The sequence below is a fragment of the Stenella coeruleoalba genome (genome assembly GCF_951394435.1).
Source record: "Stenella coeruleoalba genome assembly, chromosome: X".
Taxonomy (NCBI): domain Eukaryota; kingdom Metazoa; phylum Chordata; class Mammalia; order Artiodactyla; family Delphinidae; genus Stenella; species Stenella coeruleoalba.
The window spans coordinates 68,295,364-68,318,315 of NC_137152.1; the positions used below are offsets into that span (position 1 = coordinate 68,295,364).

At 36.7% G+C, this 22,952-nt stretch overlaps 1 protein-coding gene across 4 annotated transcripts in view; it reads right to left on the reverse strand.

Annotated features, from left to right (window-relative positions):
* CHM (CHM Rab escort protein) overlaps positions 1–22,952 on the reverse strand; it is a gene marked incomplete at its 5' end in the record, with an annotated part of 198,489 nt that overhangs the window by 65,966 nt on the left and 109,571 nt on the right. For all 4 annotated transcript variants that reach the window (XM_079909752.1, XM_079909751.1, XM_079909754.1 and 1 more), the window contains one exon: positions 6,300–6,377. In XM_079909752.1, the coding sequence (XP_079765878.1) occupies positions 6,300–6,377 (78 nt within the window). The remainder of the gene's footprint in view (positions 1–6,299; positions 6,378–22,952) is intronic.

Genomic DNA, 22,952 nt, shown 5'->3' on the forward strand with positions numbered 1-22,952 from the left:
TAAAATGGACAACCTGGAAGAAATGGCCAAATTCTTAGAAAGGTATAACCTTCCAAGACTGAACCAGGAAGTAATAGAAAATATAAGCAGACCAATCACAAGTAATGAAATTGAAACTGTGATTAAAATCTTCCAACAAACAAAAGTCCAGGACCAGATGGCTCCACAGGTGAATTCTACCAAACATTTAGAGAAGAGCACACACCCATCCTTCTCAAACTCTTCCAAAAAACTGCAGATGAAGGAAGACTCCCAAATTCATCCTATGGGGCCACCACACCCTGATACCAAAACCAGACAAAGATACTACAGAAAAAAAAATTACAGACTAATATCACTGATGAATATAGATGCAAAAATCCTCAACAAAATACTAGCAAACAAATCCAACAACACATTAAAAGGACCATACATCATGATCAAGTGGGATTTATCCAAGGGATGCAAGGATTCTTCAATATACACAAATCAATCAATGTGATAAACCATATTAACAAATTGAAGAAGAAAAACCATATGATCATCTCAATAGATGCAGAAAAAGCTTTCAACAAAATTCAACACCCATTTATGATAAAAACTCTCCAGAAAGTGGGCCTAGAGGAAACCTACCTCAACATAATAAAGGCCATATACATCAAACCCACAGCAAACATCATTCTCAATGATGAAAAACTGAAAGCATTTCCTCTAAGATCAGGAACAAGACAAGGATGTCCACTCTCGCCACTATTATTCAACATAGTTTTGGAAGTCCTAGCTATGGCAGTAAGAGAAGAAAATGAAATAAAAGGAATCCAAATTGGAAAAGAAGAAGTAAAACTGTCACTGTTTACCCATGACATGATACTATACATAGAGAATACTAACGATGCCACCAGAAAACTACTAGAGCTAATCAATGAATTTGGTAAAGTAGCAGGATACAAAATTCATGCACAGAAATCTCTTGCATTCCTATACACTAATGATGAAAAATCTGAAAGAGAAATCAAGGAAACACTCCCATTTACCATTACAACAAAAAGAATAAAATACCTAGGAACAAACCTACCTAGGGAGACAAAAGACCTGTATGCAGAAAACTATAAGACACTGATGAAAGAAATTAAAGATAATACAAACAGATGGAGAGATATCCCATGTTCTTGGATTGGAAGAATGAATATTGTGAAAATGACTATACTACCCAAAGCAATCTACAGATTCAATGCAATCCCTATCAAATTCCCAATGGCATTTTTTACAGAACTAGAACGAAAATCTTAAAATTTGTATGGAGACACAAAAGACCCCGAATAGCCAAAGCAGTCTTGAGGGAAAAAAACGGAGGTGGAAGAATCAGACTCCCTGACTTCAGACTATACTACAAAGCTACAGTAATCAAGACAATATGGTACTGGCACAAAAAAAGAAATATAGATCAATGGAACAGGATAGACAGCCCAGAGATAAACCCATGCACCTATGGTCAACTAATCTATGACAAAGGAGGCAAGGATATGCAATGGAGAAAAGCCAGTCTCTTCAATAATTGGTGCTGGGAAAACTGGACAGCTACATGTAAAAGAATGAAATTAGAACACTCTCTAACACCATAAACAAAAATAAACTCAAAATGGATTAGAGACCTAAATGTAAGACCAGACACTATAAAACTCTTAGAGGAAAACATAGGAAGAGCACTCTTTGACATAAATCATAGCAAGATCTCTTTTGATCCATCTCCTAGAGTAATGGAAATAAAAACAAAAATAAACAAATGGGACCTAATGAAACTTCAAAGCTTTTGCAAAGCAAAGGAAACTACAAACAAGACAAAAAGACAACCCTCAGAATGGGAGAAAATACCTGCAAATGAATCAATGGACAAAGGATTAATCTCCAAAATATATAAACAGCTCATGCAGCTCAATATTAAAAAAAACAAACAACCCAACCAAAAAATGGGCAGAAGACCTAAACAGACATTTCTCCAAAGAAGACATACAGATGGCCAAGAAGCATATGAAAAGCTCCTCAACATTACTAATTACTAGAGAAATGCAAATCAAAACTACAATGAGGTATCACCTCACACCAGTTAGAATGGGCATCCTCAGAAAATCTACAAACGACAAATGCTGGAGAGGGTGTGGAGAAAAGGGAACCTCTTGCACTGTTGGTGGGAATGTAAATTGATACAGCCACTATGGAGAACAGTATGGTGGTTCCCTAAAAAACTAAAAATAGAACTACCATACAACCCAGCAATCCCACTACTGGGCATATACCCTGAGAAGACCATAATTCATAAAGACACATACACCACAATGTTCGCTGCAGCACTATTAACAATAGCCAGGTCATGGAAGCAACCTAAATGCCCATCAACAGAGGAATGGATAAAGAAGATGTGGTACATATATATACAATGGAATATTACTCAGCCATAAAAAGGAACGAAATTGGGTCATTTGTAGAGACGTGGATGAATCTAGAGACTGTCATACAGAGTGAAGTATGTCAGAAAGAGAAAAACAAATATTGTATATTAATGCATACATGTGGAACCTAGAAAAATGGTACAGATGAACTGGTTGGCAGGGCAGAAATTTAGACACAGATGTAGAGAACAAACTTATGTACACCAAGGGGGGAAAGCGGCAGGTGGTGGTGGTGGTGGTGGTGGTATGATGAACTGGGAGATTGGGATTGACATATAAACACTAATGTGTATAAAATGGATAACTAAAAAGAACCTGCTGTATAAAAAAAATAAATAAAATAACATTCAAAAATTTAAAAGAATAAATAAACCTTGATCTTTGGGGAAAAAAATGAAAAATAAGATCTAGCTGAAAATAAGCATGCATTTAGTTACATATTCCATATTTCTCCTCTCAACATTGGTATGATACTTTGATGTGTAATCACCACGCTAAACTCAATGCTATGATCATTTATGCTTCTATCAGGTTTCCTCAGTGAAAGGTGAAAAGAAAAGCACAAAAGAGGCTATCATCAGTTTTTAATCTTCGTTCATTCATTTAACACAAAGCTACTGCGTATAATGGGTGATCGGAAACTGCCTTGGTTCTGGAGATAAAGAAGTGAGACCCTGACTTTTTTTAGGGGGAATTTACAATCATAAAAGGGGACCTGAGTTGGGGGGCTGGGTTCTGATCTAGTCTGTGGGATCAGGAAATAAACTTAGACCTTAGACCTGAAGCATGGTTAGCTCTTAACTACACCGAAGAGTAAAGGGGATGTCAAGTGTTCCTTATAGGAAAATTGGGGAAAAAAAGGCAATCTAAAACCATAAGGAGACAAATACAAACATCTGCAGATTCCTTGATTAATACGCCAATTACACTTAGAATAAACAATTAGTCAACCTGGATTGCTTAAAAAGAAATGTATGCTGGATATGCCCAAATATAAACTCAAGTTTTTCCCCTCAAAAAATTATCCCTCACTTTATATTCAAGTCCTAACAAAACATCTCCTATTACTGGTAGGTCTCTCAATTATTTGATTTTGAATGACAAAATAGTATTTGGGAAAGATACATTAGCCTGAGTCAACTTCAATCAATGCTAGCTTTAGATGTTTATAGAGACTCTTTGAGTTGATAGAATGGATATTTTAAAGAAGCAAAATTTCATAATTACTAGCAAAGATATGAATTTACAATTTTGAATTTTGAAGTACTGGTTGTCTCTTAAAAGAAACCTTTTAAAGATCCCATACACAATTTAGTATAGTGAGAATACTGTAGATATCATGAATATTATAAATGCAGGTCAAAGTTTTAACTGTCCCACTATTAAGGAATTAAATAGTTATGGCTTGGAATAAGTTTTCCAGCATGAGAATCATATGCAGAATACAAAATGGCTGTATCTTAACCACCCCAAGATGGACAAGAAAAAGATATTCACTGGAAAACTGAGGTTCTAGTAAAATAATAATAAATAGCATAAGTAGACATCTTGCTATTTCATTTACATTCATTAAAGTAGACACATACAAGTTGTTTGAACATTTTTTTCAATTTCTCACTGGGATTGAAGATAACCCAGTATGTGAGAATGGACTACATTTGGGCATATAAAACATCTTAAAATAACTTACTTCTAAGTGTTAAGGAGAAACTAAGTACTTTCAGTAACTCAACTGAAGCATGTCATAGCTGGAGGAGACTCGAAAACTACTGCAGAGTCCATCTAACTCATCTTGCAGATAAGGGAACTGGCCCAGAGAAAACTGACTTGTGTCCACTGTCACTCATGGCAGTGACAGAGTTCCATGTCTTCTTTCACTCCAGGGTTACCTGACCATTGCATGCCTTCAGAGTCATTAGAGAATAACTGTTATGTTTGAGGTCCTTCTACAAAGATGTAAAAGAAATGAATTAAGACCTAGAGTCCCCAGTCCATCATGGAACATAGTACCACTGGCTAAATCCTGAACTTTACCTTACAGATCAGTATTTTTTAGTGTCATCTAAGGAGAACCTACATTATATTCATTTGGGGGTGTTCCTTAAAACTGCAAATTCCCTGGCTCCACTCTAAGCACATTATCCAATTTCACTCTCTCAGCGTGAGGCACAGAAATGTGTATTTTTTTTTAACAAGTTTACCTAGTGATTCATAGGCACATTAAAATTTGAAAACTACCAAACTTTGGTCGTTAGACCCTTAGCCCTCAGCTATCTGTTGCAACTGAAATCTGCAGCAGACCACAAAGAAGAGTTCTTCTGTTCAGAGTTTGTAATAAAAACTAAGTCAAAGTTAAGGTAAATGTAGCCTTTAGTTCAACAGATGTTTTTACTGTACTAACATATCCTTTTTTTTTTTTAAACAAACATGAGCCATGCAAATTCTTCATGTCACTAAAAGTAACGTGTAGGACTGGAATGAGGCCCCCAAAAGGTAAAAGAATCTAAGTAAATAAACACCAAACAAGCAATTCATTATCTGCCTTTCCATCATGGGTACATACTCATGCTTCAAAATGAATGCATAAGGAAAAATGACTCTAAGAGTCATAAAGACAACTATTCCTTCATGAACCTCCACAGAGCCCTTCACGCATCAATATATGAGTATCTTGGGCCTTCAGAGTGGATTTTTTCACTGTAGATTATCATACTTCATTTACGTAGTACCTTTCTGTTAAATTGCTAAAAGTAAATTATAAGCCTTTAAACCATGTGCCTATTTTATCTTATAGTAGAGAATTACTTTTCTAAAGCAAATTCACTGTTTAACTATTACATATTCTAGTTGAATTTGTTCTCCACCATATCTTGAAATACTAGTAGTGCACTATAACTGGCTTGTAAGAAGTTAACAGACATTTTATGCCACTTAGACTATAGAGAATTACTGTAAAATGAAAAAAACACCTTAAAATTTATATTTTTAAGCTTCCAGTTCAAGATATTAAGGTATTTTATGACCTGAAAAATACTATTTCTTTATATACCCCTAAAAAGTCACACAAGAGATATAGGTCAGTATATGCTTAAGAACATATAACAAAAAAGAAAAATACATAGTAAATTAAATAGCTCCTAAAACTTGATCCAGTTGACCCATTTAAGTTTCAATGTAAACCCCAGATATCGAAGAATACTACTTATTTAGTGTAATTTAGACAACAGCATATGCTAGTAACTAAATAATAAATCCTAGAAAAATATAGCTGAAATATAAAAATACACAGATAAATAGACTGTGCTCAGCTTTCTTTAAAAGCAGGTACATCCTTATTTCAATCCTAAACCAGACTGTAGACCTGATACGGTTGTAAAATAATTTATCCTCAGATAACAGGGCAGCATAGTTTATGACAACAATCTACCTAAAAACTCATTAAAGTCTTTTCTCTTGGAGTGACATGCATTATCAGCACAGATTAATCTGATGAGTCTTTAGGTGAGCTCCATTTTTAAAAATGCAATAACAGAGGGCTTTGTTGTCATCTGATAAAAATCAATTAGAGGAGGTAAGGCCATAAGGAAAACTAACATCACTCATCACCCACCCCCGGCAGCTGAAATGATTTGTCTTCCAAGCTTGGATGATCAGGAGCTATAGTCATATTGTAGGGAAATTAATTTAGTTTCTATATTCTGAACTCACTTTCCTTGTTCTGGAGGATGTAAACACAAATTACTTTTAATCAAGGTTGATATGTTATTAATACCAAGGAGGATCTTTGAAGAATCATTTTTTAAAAATCGAATTTAGCATTTTTCACTTGTGCTTGGGATGTAAATATAGGAAGGTAACTTATATCATCCTCACTTTCCAGATTCTTTGTCCACGACAAGGCACTGTACCAAATGGCGAAGACAATAGATTCCACCAAACACTGCACACATCCTAGGAAGAGAATAGGAAAATGAGGATTAGAATTCTTGAGTTCAAAATTAGGGTAACATAATATTCTTTTAAATATCTAACATTTAATAAATTTAATTGGTCTTAGAGAAAAAAGATTTTGACAATTTATTACCTTTTCTATCATGGTATTAAGAATCTCTCAGAGGTAAGATTAGTAATATTTTAATGCAGCACAGGTAATAGTGCTAATAATACAATGTGGAAGCCTAGAATTGAGACCAAGCCAAAAGGGTCCCTAAGCAAAGTTCAGCTACCCCCAACACCAAACCAGCTACTGACTGAGATACATAGGCTACAAATAGCCTCAAGAGGTGATGAATGAGACCCCCCCCCCTCAACAGAAGTGACCGCAAATAAATGTTAAGGAAGAAACAAGCAGGGAAAGCTCTGGAGGTTTACCATAAAAGTAAGCAAAAACTAAACCAGGAACTGAAAACCAGAGCAGTAAGCACAAGAGTTAATGCTACAGAAGCTCTAAGAAGTTTGCCTAACTCATGAATCTAAGGGCTGGGGTTTTAATGTCCACCCACATAGGGAAAAGAGAGGCCTTAGGATCCAAACAAGGCAGGGAGTAGAGAATAAGATATTCTCTAACAACACCTGGATCCTTAAAAGGACTCAGTGAAAAGGTGATCGAGGTAGAAAATCCAATGACTACAAGAGAGAGAAAACATAAATTGTTTTACCTAAAGCCCTGTGTGGAAGAAGATATATATATATATACCTCTATATTTATAACCAGTGGTCTGCTCTCACACAGGTTGGGAATTTGAAATTACACTACTACATGATCCAAGAAACCCTTAACCAATAAAACATCACTAAAGTGGCTCTGGGTACCCCCTGGGTATCCCCTGGAAACTTGGTGGAAGCAACCGCTAAAACTTTCTGGAGCAATATGACCTCAACCCAGGCCACATGAGATTGTCACAGAGTTCCCTTATGATGAGTTTATAATCTAAAATTATACAACAGATGAAGAAACACATCTTATCCTGAGTGAGAATTACTGGACACAATAAACAGCAGGATTAGATTCCCAAAACACTTTACTTAGATAGTAGAGCTATCAGAGATTATAAAATGGGTATGCTTAAAAGGGATGAATTAAAAACATAAGAATGATGGAAAGTCCAGGAAGAAGACTGTGGTAGGCTGAATAATGCCCCCATTACAGATGTTCACATCCTAATCCCTGCAACCTGTGGATATGTTCTCTTACACAGCAAGAGGGTCCCTAAAGATGTGATTAAATTAAGGATCTTGAGCTGGAGAGGTTATCCTGGATTATCCCAGTGGGTGCGATGTCATCGGAAAAGTACTTTAAAAAAGGAAGCAGAAGGGTCAAAGTCAGTGAAGATTTTGAGGATGGAAACAGAGGTCAGAGTGATGCTACTGCTAGAAGGGGGTCACAAGCCAAGGAATGTAGGGGCCCTATATAAGCTGGAAAAGACAAGAAACAAATTCTCTCCTAGAGCCCCAAGAAGGAAGATAGCCCTGCCTACCCATTTTAGACTTAAGACCTCCAGGACCATAATATAATAACTTGTATGGTTTTAAGCTAATAAGTTTGTGGTGATTTGTTATGGCAGCAATAGCAAACTAATATAAAGACTTCTAAGTATATGAATATGATTATGACAGACGTGGCATTACAGACCAATGGGGAAAGAATGGACCATTGAACAAGTGGTTTTGAGACAACTGTTTCACACCATATTCAGAATCAATCCCAGGTAGATGAAAGGTATAACTATAAAATGCAAAGCTTCTAGAATATAGGAGGATATACATTTGAGCTCAGGGGAAAGAAATATTTCTTGAATAAGATACAAAAAGCAAAATCATAGAGAAAATCTTGAAAAAATGAAGTATTTTAAAATTATAAACATCTGGACAACAAAAGAAAATGAAAAGCCACAGGCTAGGAAAGATATGTGCAAATATCTTACAAATTATTTAAAAATATCAGTTTGGATAATAATTTGGCCATGTCTAATAAAGTTGACGATGCATACGCCTACAGTGCAGCAATTCTATTAGGCATAAATCTTACAAAGACTCTCAGACACATATACAAAAGAAGACGTGTATAAAAATATTTGTTGCTGCATTTTTTTTAGACAGCAAAACATAGTGGTTATGGGGAAGGATTCTGACTGCCTGAGTTTATACCTCAGCTATTCCACCTACTGACTGTGTGACCTTGAACAAGGCATTTAGCCTCTATGTATCCTATTTTCTTCATCTGTGGAATGAGAATAATAGTATTTATATCACAGAGGATTCTTCTGGGAATTAAATGAGTTAATATTTGTAAAGAAGCTACACAGTGCCTGTCATACAGTATTACATAAAGCATTCATTAAATAAATAAATATAGGTACTACTTGATATACATCACATGCAACTCAAATGTCCATCAAGAGGAGAATGAACAAAAGAAAATGTGGTATATTCATATGTGTAATAAAGAATTTAACCTGGCCCACAAAGACGTCCGGCCTTTGTTCTTGGCTTCTGGGAGGTTATCTCTAAGCCCTTGGAATGCCAAGCCTAAAAGAAGTGTCCTTGTTTGTGTGTAGCCCTTGGGTCACCAGACAGTCTAACAATATGACTTAGGGTGAGGGCTGGCCACACCAGAGAGTCTTAGGGTGGGAACTAGTCATGCCAGAAAGACCAAAGTGTGATTTAGGGTGGAGACTTTGGGAACTGTGGTATTTCAGTTAACCTCTGGTGGGGCTGGAGACTGAGATCAGCCCCATGGGCAAATCAGTCACACCTGAGTGATGGAGCTCCAATGAAAACTCTGGACACTGAAGCTCTGCTGAGCCTCCCTGGTTAGCCATCCTCTGTGCATACTGCTATACATCAATAAGAGGAGAATAACATGGGGAGAGGACAACTGAAAGCTCCACATTTGGAACCCCCCTGTACTCTATCCTACACACTTCTTCCCTTGACTGATCTCAAGCTATACCCATTCCCTGTAATAAAGCATAATGGTGGGGCTTCCCTGGTGGCACAGTCGTTGAGAGTCTGCCTGCTAATGCAGGGGACACGGGTTCGAGCCCTGGTCTGGGAGGATCCCACATGCCGCAGAGCAACTGGGCCCGTGAGCCACAACTACTGAGCCTGCGCGTCTGAAGCCTGTGCTCCGCAAGGAGAGGCCGCAATAGTGAGAGGCCCGCGCACTGCGATGAAGAGTTGGCCCCGCTCGCCGCAACTGGAGAAAGCCCTCGCACAGAAATGAAGACCCAACACAGCCAAAAATAAATAAATAAATTTAAATATATATATATATTAAAAAATAATAATAAATAAAGCATAATGGTGAGTTAACAGCTTTTAGTGAGTCGTGGGAGTCCCTCTAGTGAACTATCAAAACTGAGGGTCGTTTCGGGAATCCCCCAAACATGCAGTTTGTGTCAGAAGTGTGGGAGGTCTTGTGGGGACTACACCTTCTAACTGTACGGTTGGCTTAATCTCTCACATTGTACTACGGAATACTATAAGCAATTTAAATGAATGAACTACAGCTCCATCTATCACCAGGGATATATGGCAAAAACATAAAAATTGAGCGATAATAGCAAGTTGGGGAAGAATATATCCAGAGTGATATCATTTATAAAAAGTTTTAAAACTTTATATGTAAAATAATACTATATATATATACACACACACACAATATCATTTATGGACACATATACATGTAGTAAAAGTAAACAAACATTTAAGGGAATTAGGAACATGAAATTCAGGATAGTAGTTATCTCTGAGAAGGGAAAGAGTGAAAGCTACACTGAAGGTTTCAATTGCTCAGTTTCTTTAAAAAATATATTGAGAGCAAATATGGCAAAATGTTAAGATCTGGCAAAACTGTGAGTGGTTACATGGGTGTTCTTTATATTATTCTCTGTACTTTCTGAAACATCCTTAAAATACTTCATAACCAGATTATAACAAAAAATATAAATGAGTGATACAGATAAGTGACTCTCTCTAAACATGGCATAATATTCTTATTGTATTTCTAAATTCAATCATTTTAGTAGCTATGACCAAGCTAATTAAGTTAGGTAATAATTCCTTCTGGTATAGAACAACGAGGAAATCAGGGATTTTTTTCCCATTGAAAAATTTAGACTAATACAAGAAATGGCACATTAGAGCAAGCAAGCAAAATTTCATGTGTTCAGAAACCCTTTAGACTGCAAATTGTACCCAGGACATTAGCTACAAGATATTCTCTTCTCCTTGCTAATCTTGTTCACCAGTCACATATCAAATTATGAAACAATATTTATTACCTGCGTTGGTACACCTGGTACTATTTGAGACATTGTACTCAGATTCTAAAGAGTGTTAGATGAGGTCATATTTCTGCTGGACTGTTTAGCTACATTTCTCAAGTGATATTCTGCCTCCTGTTATTGGTAAGGGAATACTGATACAGTGAAATTGATGTGATCAAGACAAACAGCCCAACTTTCACCATCAATTTCCTGATGATATTGAAGGAGATCATATGCACATGAAATGTTACTGGCCCACTAAAAATAAATAGGCTGAATTAGGTTAAGGCCCCAATATGGACAAGCAAGTTAAAAGTATGAACCACACAATTAACATTCTCTTTAGCTTGGGGATATCTTTTTCATGTGAATAGTTGCACCAGTGTTTCCAACTTCCTCGTAAGTAGCTACAGATGAGCTGTTACCAACTGACCTGTGGAGTTTTTCATTTCAGTCAGACTGGTGCATGTTTCTTTCTCTCTCTCCCTCTCTCCCTCTCTCCCTCTCCCTCTCTCCCTCTCTCCCTCTCCCTCTCTCCCTCTCTCCCTCTCTCCCTCTCTCTCTCTCCCCACCCCAACACAAACATCAATTCCCCCTCTGGGGAAAAACAATTTTAAGTATCTTCTCAGATTGCAAGAAAGGCAAGGAGATCAAGTTCAGAATTAGTCAGAGATTGTATAAGGTTAAAAAATCATAAAACATTATGTCATAGACTATTACAGGTTTATCAAAGGCATGAGAAATCCATTTAACTAAGATGAAATGCAATTTTCTAGAGACCTCCTTTCATTATATATTGTACTTGTTTATGAAACACATTGCTACTTTAGTATATAATATTATCAAGTAATTTTTTGTTTGAAAATTCATTTCTATGAAGTTTTTATGGTAAATGAGACCTCTGAAAAATACATTTAAATATAAAATGCAACAGAGGCATCTATATTTATTTTAGTAAGCCATGAAAAAATTACCAGGTTTTCAAAAACATGATTTATTAACAGTGGACATATACTATATGGAAGAAACATAAGAACGTAAAGATGTTAAGAACTGGTTTGTGAGGATGATGGTGAATATTACAGAGGAAGAAGTACAATAATGTCACTGTCATGATAATCCAACAAATTTCCTTTTAATTTTAAATGAGAACATAGGAAGTATTTTGTGCTCTTGGCAAGATGACTTGATATCTTCTATAAGTGTCTGTAACTGCAAAAGCATACAGTTGTATGTATATGTGTTTTTCATACTGCTTCTCACTGGCTTTTTTTCCCCTACAGCAGGTTTACTTGTTACGGGAGCTATGTGTTGCTCACAATGGTGGCATTTGTTCTTTCTCACTTCAGTATTTTCATCAATGTACCTAGTGCCCAAGTGACAAAAAACAGTGTTTTGTAAAAAGTGCCGGGCAAAATGATGGGATTGATGAAAATTCCTCTGTGTGATATTCTTATGAAGTATTTTCACATTTAGTCTTTTTAAAAAATGTTTGTGGTTAGGGGAGAGCTACTTGGTGGCAATGAGCCACTGAGGAACTCTTTTATGAGTGGGTAAGAAGCACAACAGCAGGCAGTTCTTGAGAGCTGCATGCAAAACTCATTTACATGAGAAGTAGGGAATTACATGAGAAGTGAAGAAATAACTGTTGGCTACATAGTGGTCTTTGGTGCACACAGTCAATAGTAATGACAACAATACAAATAATCATCATGGCTAGCACTGAGTGCTCACTAAATACCAGAAGCTTTACATGTATTAACACATTGTATCCTACAAATCCATGAGGCAGAGTTTTAGAGATTTGGAAACTGAGGGAAAGAGAGGTCAAGTGACTTGCTTAAGGTCATTTAGTAAATGGTACTGCTGAATAAAAACTCAGGCGATCTGGCCCCAGTGGCTTCTCAGTTAACCATCATACAAACTGCTTCACTGTCAGTACCATCCTTTTTGGTGTTATGAAGGAAAGTAACACGGAGTCAGATAGTCAAAGTTACTCTTAGAGTTGTTCTAATTCCTGAAGAGTTGTAAAGATTATTGCAAAGAATAAAAGAACTCCTCAATTTCTACATTGTCTCCTAAAAAGTACATGTTTATTCTCTATCTGTAATGTTAAATGGATTATGTGTGACTGCATTTTAGTTAGAACATAAGCTCAGAGTAAGAGTAACCATGGGAGTACTCATCTTTAGAGTACCTAGCAAATTATGAATACTTTGCAATTCACATTTTAAAAAGTGATTTATAAGGTATATATTGGTAAGCTAGAGATTTTTAAACAGAAAAAGTGCTGTTAGTAGAAAGAAAACATTTTACCATTAATTCTTTGGGAGGTAATAAGTTTCTACAAGACACGTTTTCTTCCAGTGCATTAAATGGCAGCCTAGTGATCCAAGGGTTAACATGCCTTTTGATGGACAATTAAGCTGCCAAAGATGGTGAACATCAATGACTAAAATGCCAGTCAGGTCCCAGATTTCCCAGTTCATATCAGCCATCCTGGGGCCTAACATAATGCCTGGCAAGATAGCTCTGTACATCTACCTTCTAGAGTGTACTATGGGGCTAAGAGGCAAGAAAGTATACGTTTTATGGGACTTAAAAAAATCTACAAACATACTAAATACAGTAGGTAATACTACCAAAAAAAAGTCAGTACAGAAATACATTTGAAACACTTCATCAAATGCCATTAAAAACAAACCAAACAAAAAAGTCCATTATAAGAGAGTTCTGAGTGACCACTGATCATCATCACTGTGCTTTAGTGACACTTCAGCTTAACCTGTACTGATACAGCAGAAGTTCCATTCAACAGTAATTAGGCAAGTCTAAGTTTCATGAGAGACAGACAAGCTTCAGTGATTCCATCTATCTATACAAAGTTCAACTGTGGTTACTTATTTGTAACTATATTCAGACACATACATCTATCAGAGCATTACATTTATAGTAACACATTGAGCTTTCCATCATGTTTAACCAGTGCCTGCTGGTCTGAAAAACCTGTATGAGGAGGCTTACATGTAGGTATATGTGTTTATTTTTAAATATTTAAATACACACATACATACAGTGGGTCCCAAACGTCTTAGTGCTGTTGACACACACATACTTTTAATATATATTACATAGAATATAGTATGTTTATGGGTTATATACTTACATTGCATATTTATACTACTACATCATGTTAACTGGTTACATATTTATATTACTTAGCAGGGTGTTTACTTATACTACCATCCTTTTTTCCCTTTTTTTCTACTTTCTTCCAGCAGGAAGTAGGGAGAAGGAGGGTGACTGTATAGTGGGTGTCAGAAATGAATGATGCATTTTTGCTGTAGTTGGTCTGTCTCCTGGGAATAAAAAATTGGGCAGCATGTAAGTCACAGTATCATCTCCCCCGTCCACTCAATATCTCCCCAACTGAAGCTAGTGTCATCCAACTCAGCATAGATTTCCTATTGGCCCAGAACTGAATGCTTTCTTGAGAGCAAGAGCTACACAACAGGGAATGATTCCTGCAGCCTCAGGAAACAGTTATGTTCATAACAATCCCAAGCTAGGCCTCATCCCTTGCTATAAGTTCTTGGGATTCATTACTATGAAGTTTTAGACTATGCAGCAAGACCATGAAAAAAGAAAGAAAAACAAAAAAAAAAAAAAACAAAAACACCTCAAATGAGTGCTCCATTACAACGTGGTCTCATTCACAGTGATCCAGTATGACCAAAAAGGCACATCTTACCTAATATTGGTCATGGTGATAGAACCCAAAGGAACTTGTTTGGGAAGCAGTGATCACCAAAACTGAAAGGTCACTAAAAGTCAAGTGTAAAATCTCAGTCATGATGTACAAATTGCACAGAGATCAAGAGATCACCTCTTAGAGGTGGTTGTGCAATCCACATGTATGGTCAACCTCTGGAGTCAGGCTGCCTAGGTACCTATCTGGATTCCCCCACTTACTAGCTGTGTGACTATGCTTCAGTTCTCAAGACTATAAAATGGGGATAATAATAAAACTTACCACATAGGGTTGTTGCGTGGATTAAACGAGATAATGCCTGTGAAGTGCTTATTCTGTGCCTGATACACCATAAACATTCAATAAATTGTAGCTTTTGTTGGCTATCACCTTCTATAGCAAAGAAGACAATGATTAAAGACTGTACCACCCATGTGGGGTTTATAAGGCTAAACTGCCATTACTATGAGAATCTGCCTCCAGGTGTTCAAGGCCTGTAGTTTCCTCTAATACAATTTAAGCAACTTAGGTACCACCTGGTCAAGTCAACTACCTTCCCCAGAGGAAACTGTGACAGTTGTAAGAGAACTGCTGATGCTGATGAGAGATTTATTATGAGATTTATTTCTTCATTCCCAAATATTTATGAAACTAGGCCTACTATGCATCAGCTACAGTTCTGGATATTAGGGATATAAAAGTCAACAACACAAACACTGTCCTTGCTGACGCATAACTTATCTAGTGCACAAGAGAGACAAGAAATAAAGTAATAGTAGACAGTGATATGTGTTCTGAAATAGTAAAACAGGATAACGTGAGGGTGATACATGGGTCTGAACATTAGATAGGATAATCAGGGAGAGCCTCTTTGAGGAACTGATATTTGAGCTGAGACCCAGGTGACCAGAAGACATCAACTATGTGAAGATCTGGAGAAAGAATATACTAAGCAGAAGAAACAGCAAACTTGAAACTTGGAAGTGCAGAGTAGCTTGGTGTATTTGAGGAAGAGAGACAGCACTAGAGGGGTTGGAATGTAGTGACTTACGGAGAAATATCGTATGAAATGGGGTCACAGAGATAGCCAAGGTCTTGACCATGCAGGGCTTCAAAGGCCACAGCAAAGACTTTGAATTTTATTCTAAGAACAATGAGAAGCCACCAGAAGGTTTTGAGCAGGACAGTGACATAATCAGACTAATATTTTTTAAAAAAATGAGCCTGGATGCTGTCTGGAGAATTGTCAAGGGGGCAAGAGTGGAAAAGGGGAGGCCAATTATGTCTGCAGTAGACCAGCGAGAGATGATGGCAGCCTGAAGCAGGGTCATGGCAACAGAGACGAAGTGGAGAGATTGGGGACATATTTGAGACATAAAGCTGACAAGAATTGCTGATGGACTAGATGTAGCAGGAAGATATCTTCCTGAAGACAAGTTTAAGGTAATGCACATATCCATGAGAGCAGTCTCCCCTCTGAAGTGTGTAAAAATCAAATCCAACTGCTCAAGTCTGGTACAGTCTTCCCGTACAAGCAGCGCTTTGAAGGGCTCCTGCAGAAACCCTCTTCCTCCACCTGGGGTGTGGTTATTAGAGTCAGCTATTTGTTACAAACTCAACAATCACTAACTCCTGACCATTCATCAAAATTACTACTTAATACTAATTTTACATAGGAGGGCACAATGAACGGATTAGTTTCTGTGCTTTCAAGGAGTTACCATGGGCCTGGAAGGGCACAGCATTATTAATGATTCAAGAAATTATATGGTATAAGTATCTGAGTCAGTGGGTCTTTTGATGCAAATTTCACACTCACTGAAAAGGTTGTGGGCAGATGGATTGCCCTTTAGGCACTGCCGTCACTCTGGGAAGGCATTATCATCATGCTTAACTTAGAAAAAGCTGTCAAAAAGCAATACATAGCCTTCAGAAAACTCACTCCCAGAAACTGCCCCTATTTTATAGATCTTAGCCATATATCTAGCTTCCTCTGTTCTTGGTGACATTCTGTAGATGATATATTCTTTTTTTCCCCAGCTTTTCCAGCTGTCCTTAAATTTAACTTTCTATAGGAAAAGTCACAATAAAACTATGTATTGGATGACAGAAACAGATCTGTATTTAATAACTGCACCAGGGGCCCAGAATAAATTAGCATAAATTACAGAGTACAAGTCATCATTCAATCTTTAAAAAATAAAGTCTTCCAAAAATACTGGGGGTCAATTTATACGCTTGGGTCACAACCTAGGTTCTGTATCTACAGTTCTTGTGTAAAATGGCTCCCTGGTTTGTAAAAGGGCCAGAATCACCATGCCAACTCAATGATTCTTCAATACAGCCCATCACAATGACATCCACAGAGCTTTTAATGAAAAAGCACTGGTGTTTCCTGGCTACTCTTTAAACATATTATAAACTAAGCTCTTGATAAAACTGCATTTTTCAGTCTGAACACTCAGGCTAACAGCCTCATGTTTCTTATTTGCCACATGTCTGCTAAGGCAAATTCATTTAAAAATAGATCTTTCAAATTCAAAAGAAAGCCTTTTGTTCAAACTTTTGGGATGTAGCAAACAAGTCTACAGTAAACCAACTTATGTTCTCCATGAGATTTCTTTTGATTAATCTCCTTTCTCAGACTTTCTCTGTTTGACATTCTATAAATGACATACTCATCTCTTGTTTGAATAATCCTTATTCAAACCCTTGATCCATTTTCCTGCGTAGTCTTCAAAACTCAAATTGTACAAATAACACAGGTAAAAAGGCATCAATTTTGAATCAGGACAATAATATACTCTTTTATTTCTAATGACCTTTATGATTATGTCAAGTATTATGTAAGTCTTTCTGAATGTAGACACAATACCCAAAGTAAATATCTTCAGAGATCCCTACATAATGACTCCTGGATCCCTTTCATGAGTTGAAAAATATGTGCACAGCCATCTTCTCAGACATAGTCTTTCATGCTATTTTCCTGCCTTCTCACATTGCCTTGTGAAACAGTCCTTCAGCTAATACTCTTCAGCTTAGTATTTTACTATCTACAAGCTCTCAGTGTCAACTATAAATTGGGAAGCATCTGGGAGAGTTACTATGCTGACCCCCCAATCATTTATAAAAATGTTAAAAAAAAAAAAAAACCTAAACATTGATTCTTAGGAGAGCCTACTGTAAAAATCTCTCCATGCAAGTAAGAGCTCATTTAAACCACCCGTTTGTTTCTTCCTTCCTGTGTTTAAACTAGATCTCTCTGCATGACTAAACATTATCCCCAACCCCATGGGGAGAGGACATTTTTTAAAGCAGTCTTTGGTATAAAATCTTATCAAAGGCTTTTTGAAAATCTAAACTGTTCACTGGCTCCGCCTTGTTCACACCTTATTTACCCCTCTCAAAGAACCCTGTTAGATGCTGAGGTATAATTACCTCACAAAAACCATGTTCTTTCCTCCTGTGGGTTATTATATGTTCAATAACTTCACCCTTTAGCTATTTATTACAAAACTGACTCTCAAGTCGAATAGTTAGCCTTATTCCTCTGTGGTTCCTTGGGCTCCTTCTTTAAACTATGCACCCTCTACATCTTCCCTACAAACCACAGCAATTGATTTCCTTCAACTGCCCCTCCCAACCTGAACCCCTGCCCAAGCCTGTCACATTTTAAACTGAGATGGTTCACACACAAAAGTGACCCAGGCCTCTGCGATCCCAGATCCTTTCATTTTTCTCCTTTGTTGGCAATTCATATAGTAAAATAAAACAAAGTAGAGTCACTTCTGTTGGACAAATCCTAGAAAAGGCCTGCAAACCTTCTCAGTTCAAAGGTTAATGGTACTGGCCTGGGACCTGAAGGTAGAGCTGTCAGCCATGATTCACCTCGGGCTGTGTTATGAGACTGAAAGTGCTCAAATTACCCAACCAGTTACCTGCCCTGCACTAATCTGCAACAGATGCAGAAGTATTAAGTCATGGACTTAGCCCTCTGTTAAGCATATGAGACAAATGACATTACTAAGTGCAATAACTAGAGAAAAACTGAAGATTATATTATGTAGTAGAGACTAAAAGCATTCTAAAAGGGAGTTCAGAGAAGGAAGAGGTCAACATGTTGGAGGAGGCAGAATTACAGAATGTCAGAAACAGAGAAAACCTTTACAACAGCTGGACCAATTCCCTGTTACAGAACATCAGAGAAGTTAAACTACTTGCCGAAAAGCACACAGCTTCTTGCAGCCAGAGGTACTGGAAGATCTGATGGCTGGGCCTGAATCAAGCCTTGGAAGAGGAATAGGGTAGGCTGTTAGGGGTGGGGGCAGACTCTAAAAGGTGAGAAAATATAAGGAAATGTAGAAAGGTGAGAATGCATATAGATATCTGAATAACTGAATGGATGTACAAACTGGGGAATGACAAGAAGGAGTTGAAGGATCAAATGATTATGGAATGGGGTTAAAAGGTATGTAGAAGCGTTGGATCTGATGTGGCAGACAACAGAATGCCACTGGAAGTGACAAGTCATCTCAATGAAGGTGGCAGATACTGGAAGCAGGAGGACTGCTAAGGGTTACAGCAGGAACTCAGTTAAGTGATAAGTGCTGGATCATGGCAGAAGAGTGGAAACTGAGGAAAGCATAACTCTAAGAAATTGAGAAGAAATAACACAGTAATTAGGACAGAGTCAAAGGTTAACCCCAGAATTTCTAGGCTGTCGACTTGTGACAAGAAAAATATCGCTGGAATGCTTGTGGTTTCCTTAAGGGGTGCTCAATTTATATAGTAACTCAAAATCCAAGTTTAGACTTCGGAAATGGTATGCGCGTGGTATAAATAAACTACCTACCACAGTTGCTAACAATGAGTTTGATGTAATGAAGAAGAATTTTAGAATGGCTATAATAATTTTCGAAAAATCTCAATTTGGTGAAAAATATCAGCCTCTTAAATGCACAAATAAAAATTGTAATTTATCTATAGCAAGGAGTTGCCAACTGGAAGTCCATAGGATAAATCTGCCTGTAGATAAGTTTTGTATGACATCACAGTTAAAAAAAATTCCCTTGGCAAAAAACGATCTGGATCTCTAGCTTCTTTGAATAAGAGAAAATCTGACAACAATGGGTCTGCAATTGAGACTTAGGGTCGTATAGTAGTTGCTCCCTTTAGGTGCATCCTGTGCTCAACAGTTCAGTGTGGTCGCTACCACTCCCACCATGTCCTTCCCAACTTCACTTCCTTTCTGTGACCTGATTGGTCCCTGGAGACATTTGTAATTGCAATCCCTATGCCTCAGTTGTTCACTACGTTTTCTTTTGATATTTTTATTTACCTTGTCATGAATGTTCTATGTTAAACGACTATTATTCAGGATGTTGTTCATTACAATTTAAAATAAGGATCTTCTAAAAGAAAAAGAAATCCATTAAAGACACAGCAAAATGCAAATGTTAACAGAATTGGTAGAATTCTGACAGTGTTCATTCATTTTATTAGCTATAGAAGATACTGAAAAAGGGAAAGGTATTTGATGTTCTGAGGTGGCCACAATTTATTTTTCTGAAAACCAGTAGGGTGTTTCCATTTCAAATTGACTGTAACAAGTAATGGAGGAATCTTGGGAAAGCCTGTGAATTATCTCAGCTTCCTTTAGATTAAAAAAAATCTACCTATAAGAGGCAGTGTTAAATCAAAGGTTAAACCTTATTTTGAATTCCTCTTACTTAGAATGCTAACACATTTTATACTTTGGTTATTTACTATTTAATACAGAGATATTCTTCATACTTTTCAGACATTAAAATTAACACAATGAAAATACAATTTTGAAAAATAAGCAATGGTCATTCATGTGAAATTCATATCTGGGTCTGCCTAATGACAGAGAATAAAGACAATTTTCCTCACTTGTGAACATGTCTTCCTCTGTCAAACTAAAAGGAAACAAAGAAAAATGTCACTTTCAAAGATACAAAATAAAATAATTATACTGCACATTAATTAGAAAAAATGACAACTTGTTTTCTAAGTTCACAAAGTCTCAGATTTTTTTCAAATATAAATTTATTTTAATAGGCTCTGACAGATGTAATGCTTGACTGCACAAAGCTGTGGTTAGAGTTTAAGTATCATCAGCTATGGGTGATGGAGATCTACCATTCCCGTACATGCAACTGTAAAAAATACAAAGCTCAGCAGCAAGAAATTTCTCATTTGTCCCACTGTAATTAAGTTAAAAAGAACATGCGAATCCAAGTAAATAAGTTCCTGAAGAATTAAGAAGCACTGAGTCTAATGAGATATATTTTTTCTGTTTCATATATTAAACTGCCACTTCAATTACTTATTTATAACAAGCTCAAATAAAATTCATAAAAGCAACATAATATCTATCCAATATATTATTCAGATAATTGTATATATTTGGAGCATAACCTAACTCTTTGATGCCATTAACCCCAAATAGACATTTAAACTGACAGAAGTCTAAGTGAGTACTGCTTCCAACAGTGATTTAGATTTTACTCAGAGCACATCAACACTGTACTCACTTTCAACTTTGCCCTGGTGACATCAAACTGTATTACAGATAAATTAACAGTTGTGAAAATTTTTGGCTGGTAGCCCTTATCCTACATAGCCTTTAAAAATCCAATTTTAGTGCCTATCAAGGTAGGAATCAGCAGTGGTAATTTTTTTTAATACAGCTGCAAAACAATAGGACCCATTAATAGCTGAACTTTTGACAGCACTATTCATGATGATTTATGAGTTTGTATATAATTTGATTATTCTATTAATTCTGCTGATTACTGCTTCAGCTAATAAACTGAAGGTCACTTCCAAAATAAATCTTCATTACATTTCACAGAAAGTAACTGCCTCCAACTAGTTTTTTTCTCTAATTAAAAACTAATGTAACAAGAAAATAAGACTTCAGGGTTACTGCATCTGTTGCTACAAGAAAAATGTACTGTGTGGATATAATGTTCCCAGGACAAATCCAACAAAACAAAAAGTATCTCTTCATCTAATTTCTTTACCTTCAAAATGGAAGAACTATTTTATACATATTTATTTGTACTAATTTTGAAATTACAAGAATAAAATCTGAACTGTATTAATGCTTGAGAATTTGAAAACAAAGAATCTTTGAAAATATTCTTCAAATTCATTAATGTAAAATGTAAGGCACTGTTTTCATTTCTAAAATTATAAATGTGGGATTCTATTCAATATATATGAAAAATGAACAGTAGGTCTTTGCCTTAACCAGAGTTTTTCCTAAAGGTGGCAAGAGACCTTCTCTGCCGCTTAAGATAAATACTGGGCACAAGGCCCTGACAGCTTTGGAGGGAGATCAGAGGAAAAATGGCAAGGGCTCACATTAATGTATTATTCTTATTTAATCTATTTTTACACACAGAACATTCTGTGTCCTGGATTTAATGCTTCATTTTATTACTTTTTTTAAAGTTCTCTAGACCTTCAGCTGAGGTCCTATCATCAAAGCTATTGAATCATACAACTACATCAAACCAATAAAGAAAATTAAACATGATGCATATTTTTCCACAGAAGTCAAAAAGTAATCCTCAAACAGGAAATCATATTTCAAAAGATAGAAAGTTTGCATATAAGAAATTATTGGGACACAGAGATGCTACAAAGAGCAGGTAGCAGTGATTTGTATGCTCACCCATGGCCTCAATTGGGGTACTGTCACAAAGTCCACTCTAACTTGCTCATTGTGTCCCGGTCATATTAACCTTTCTATAACTCAGAAGACTCCACCTTAGACCTTTGACACAGTTCCCGCTGCCTAGACTCTTTCCTCAAATCATCGAAAGCTGAAAGGGTACAATCTGTGGTGTCACTACACTCAAATGCCACCCCGAGTGGCCTTCCCTGACCATCACAGCATCTAATGGGGCACCTCCCTGCTCCAACCAACAGTCACTTCCTTCCATATCACCCTGTATTTTCTGCACAGCACATATAATTCTCTTAAATTTTGTCTACTGTCTTTCCATCCAACACTCTTCAACACTCTTCAACATCCCCACCCCACCAGAGACATTCTGTTTCCAACAATGTATGTCTAGCACCTACAGAAAAGCTAGTATAAAGCATTCAATACATGCATTTATTAAATTAATTTTTATTCTAAATTTGCATATGATAAAACAGAGAGCCCAAATTTATAGTCAACGCTCTCCTAACTTTTCATGTAAAAAAGTATTCGTTTTAGGTCTTTGGTAAAAAACTCAGTAACTGTGACCTAGTGAGTGAGTGACTGAGTGTGTGCGTGTTTGAGTGTGTGTGACAGTGTATGGGTATTTAGACAAAACGCATATGGCTATCAAAGAATACACAAAAACTGCCAATGTATTGGCGGTAACAAACATAATGAACACTCTTACTAGGTTCCTCGTGATCAAGAGTACACATCTGCAAGACACGTTACTGGCTCAATCTTTGGCCAGGGAAGATATCCGT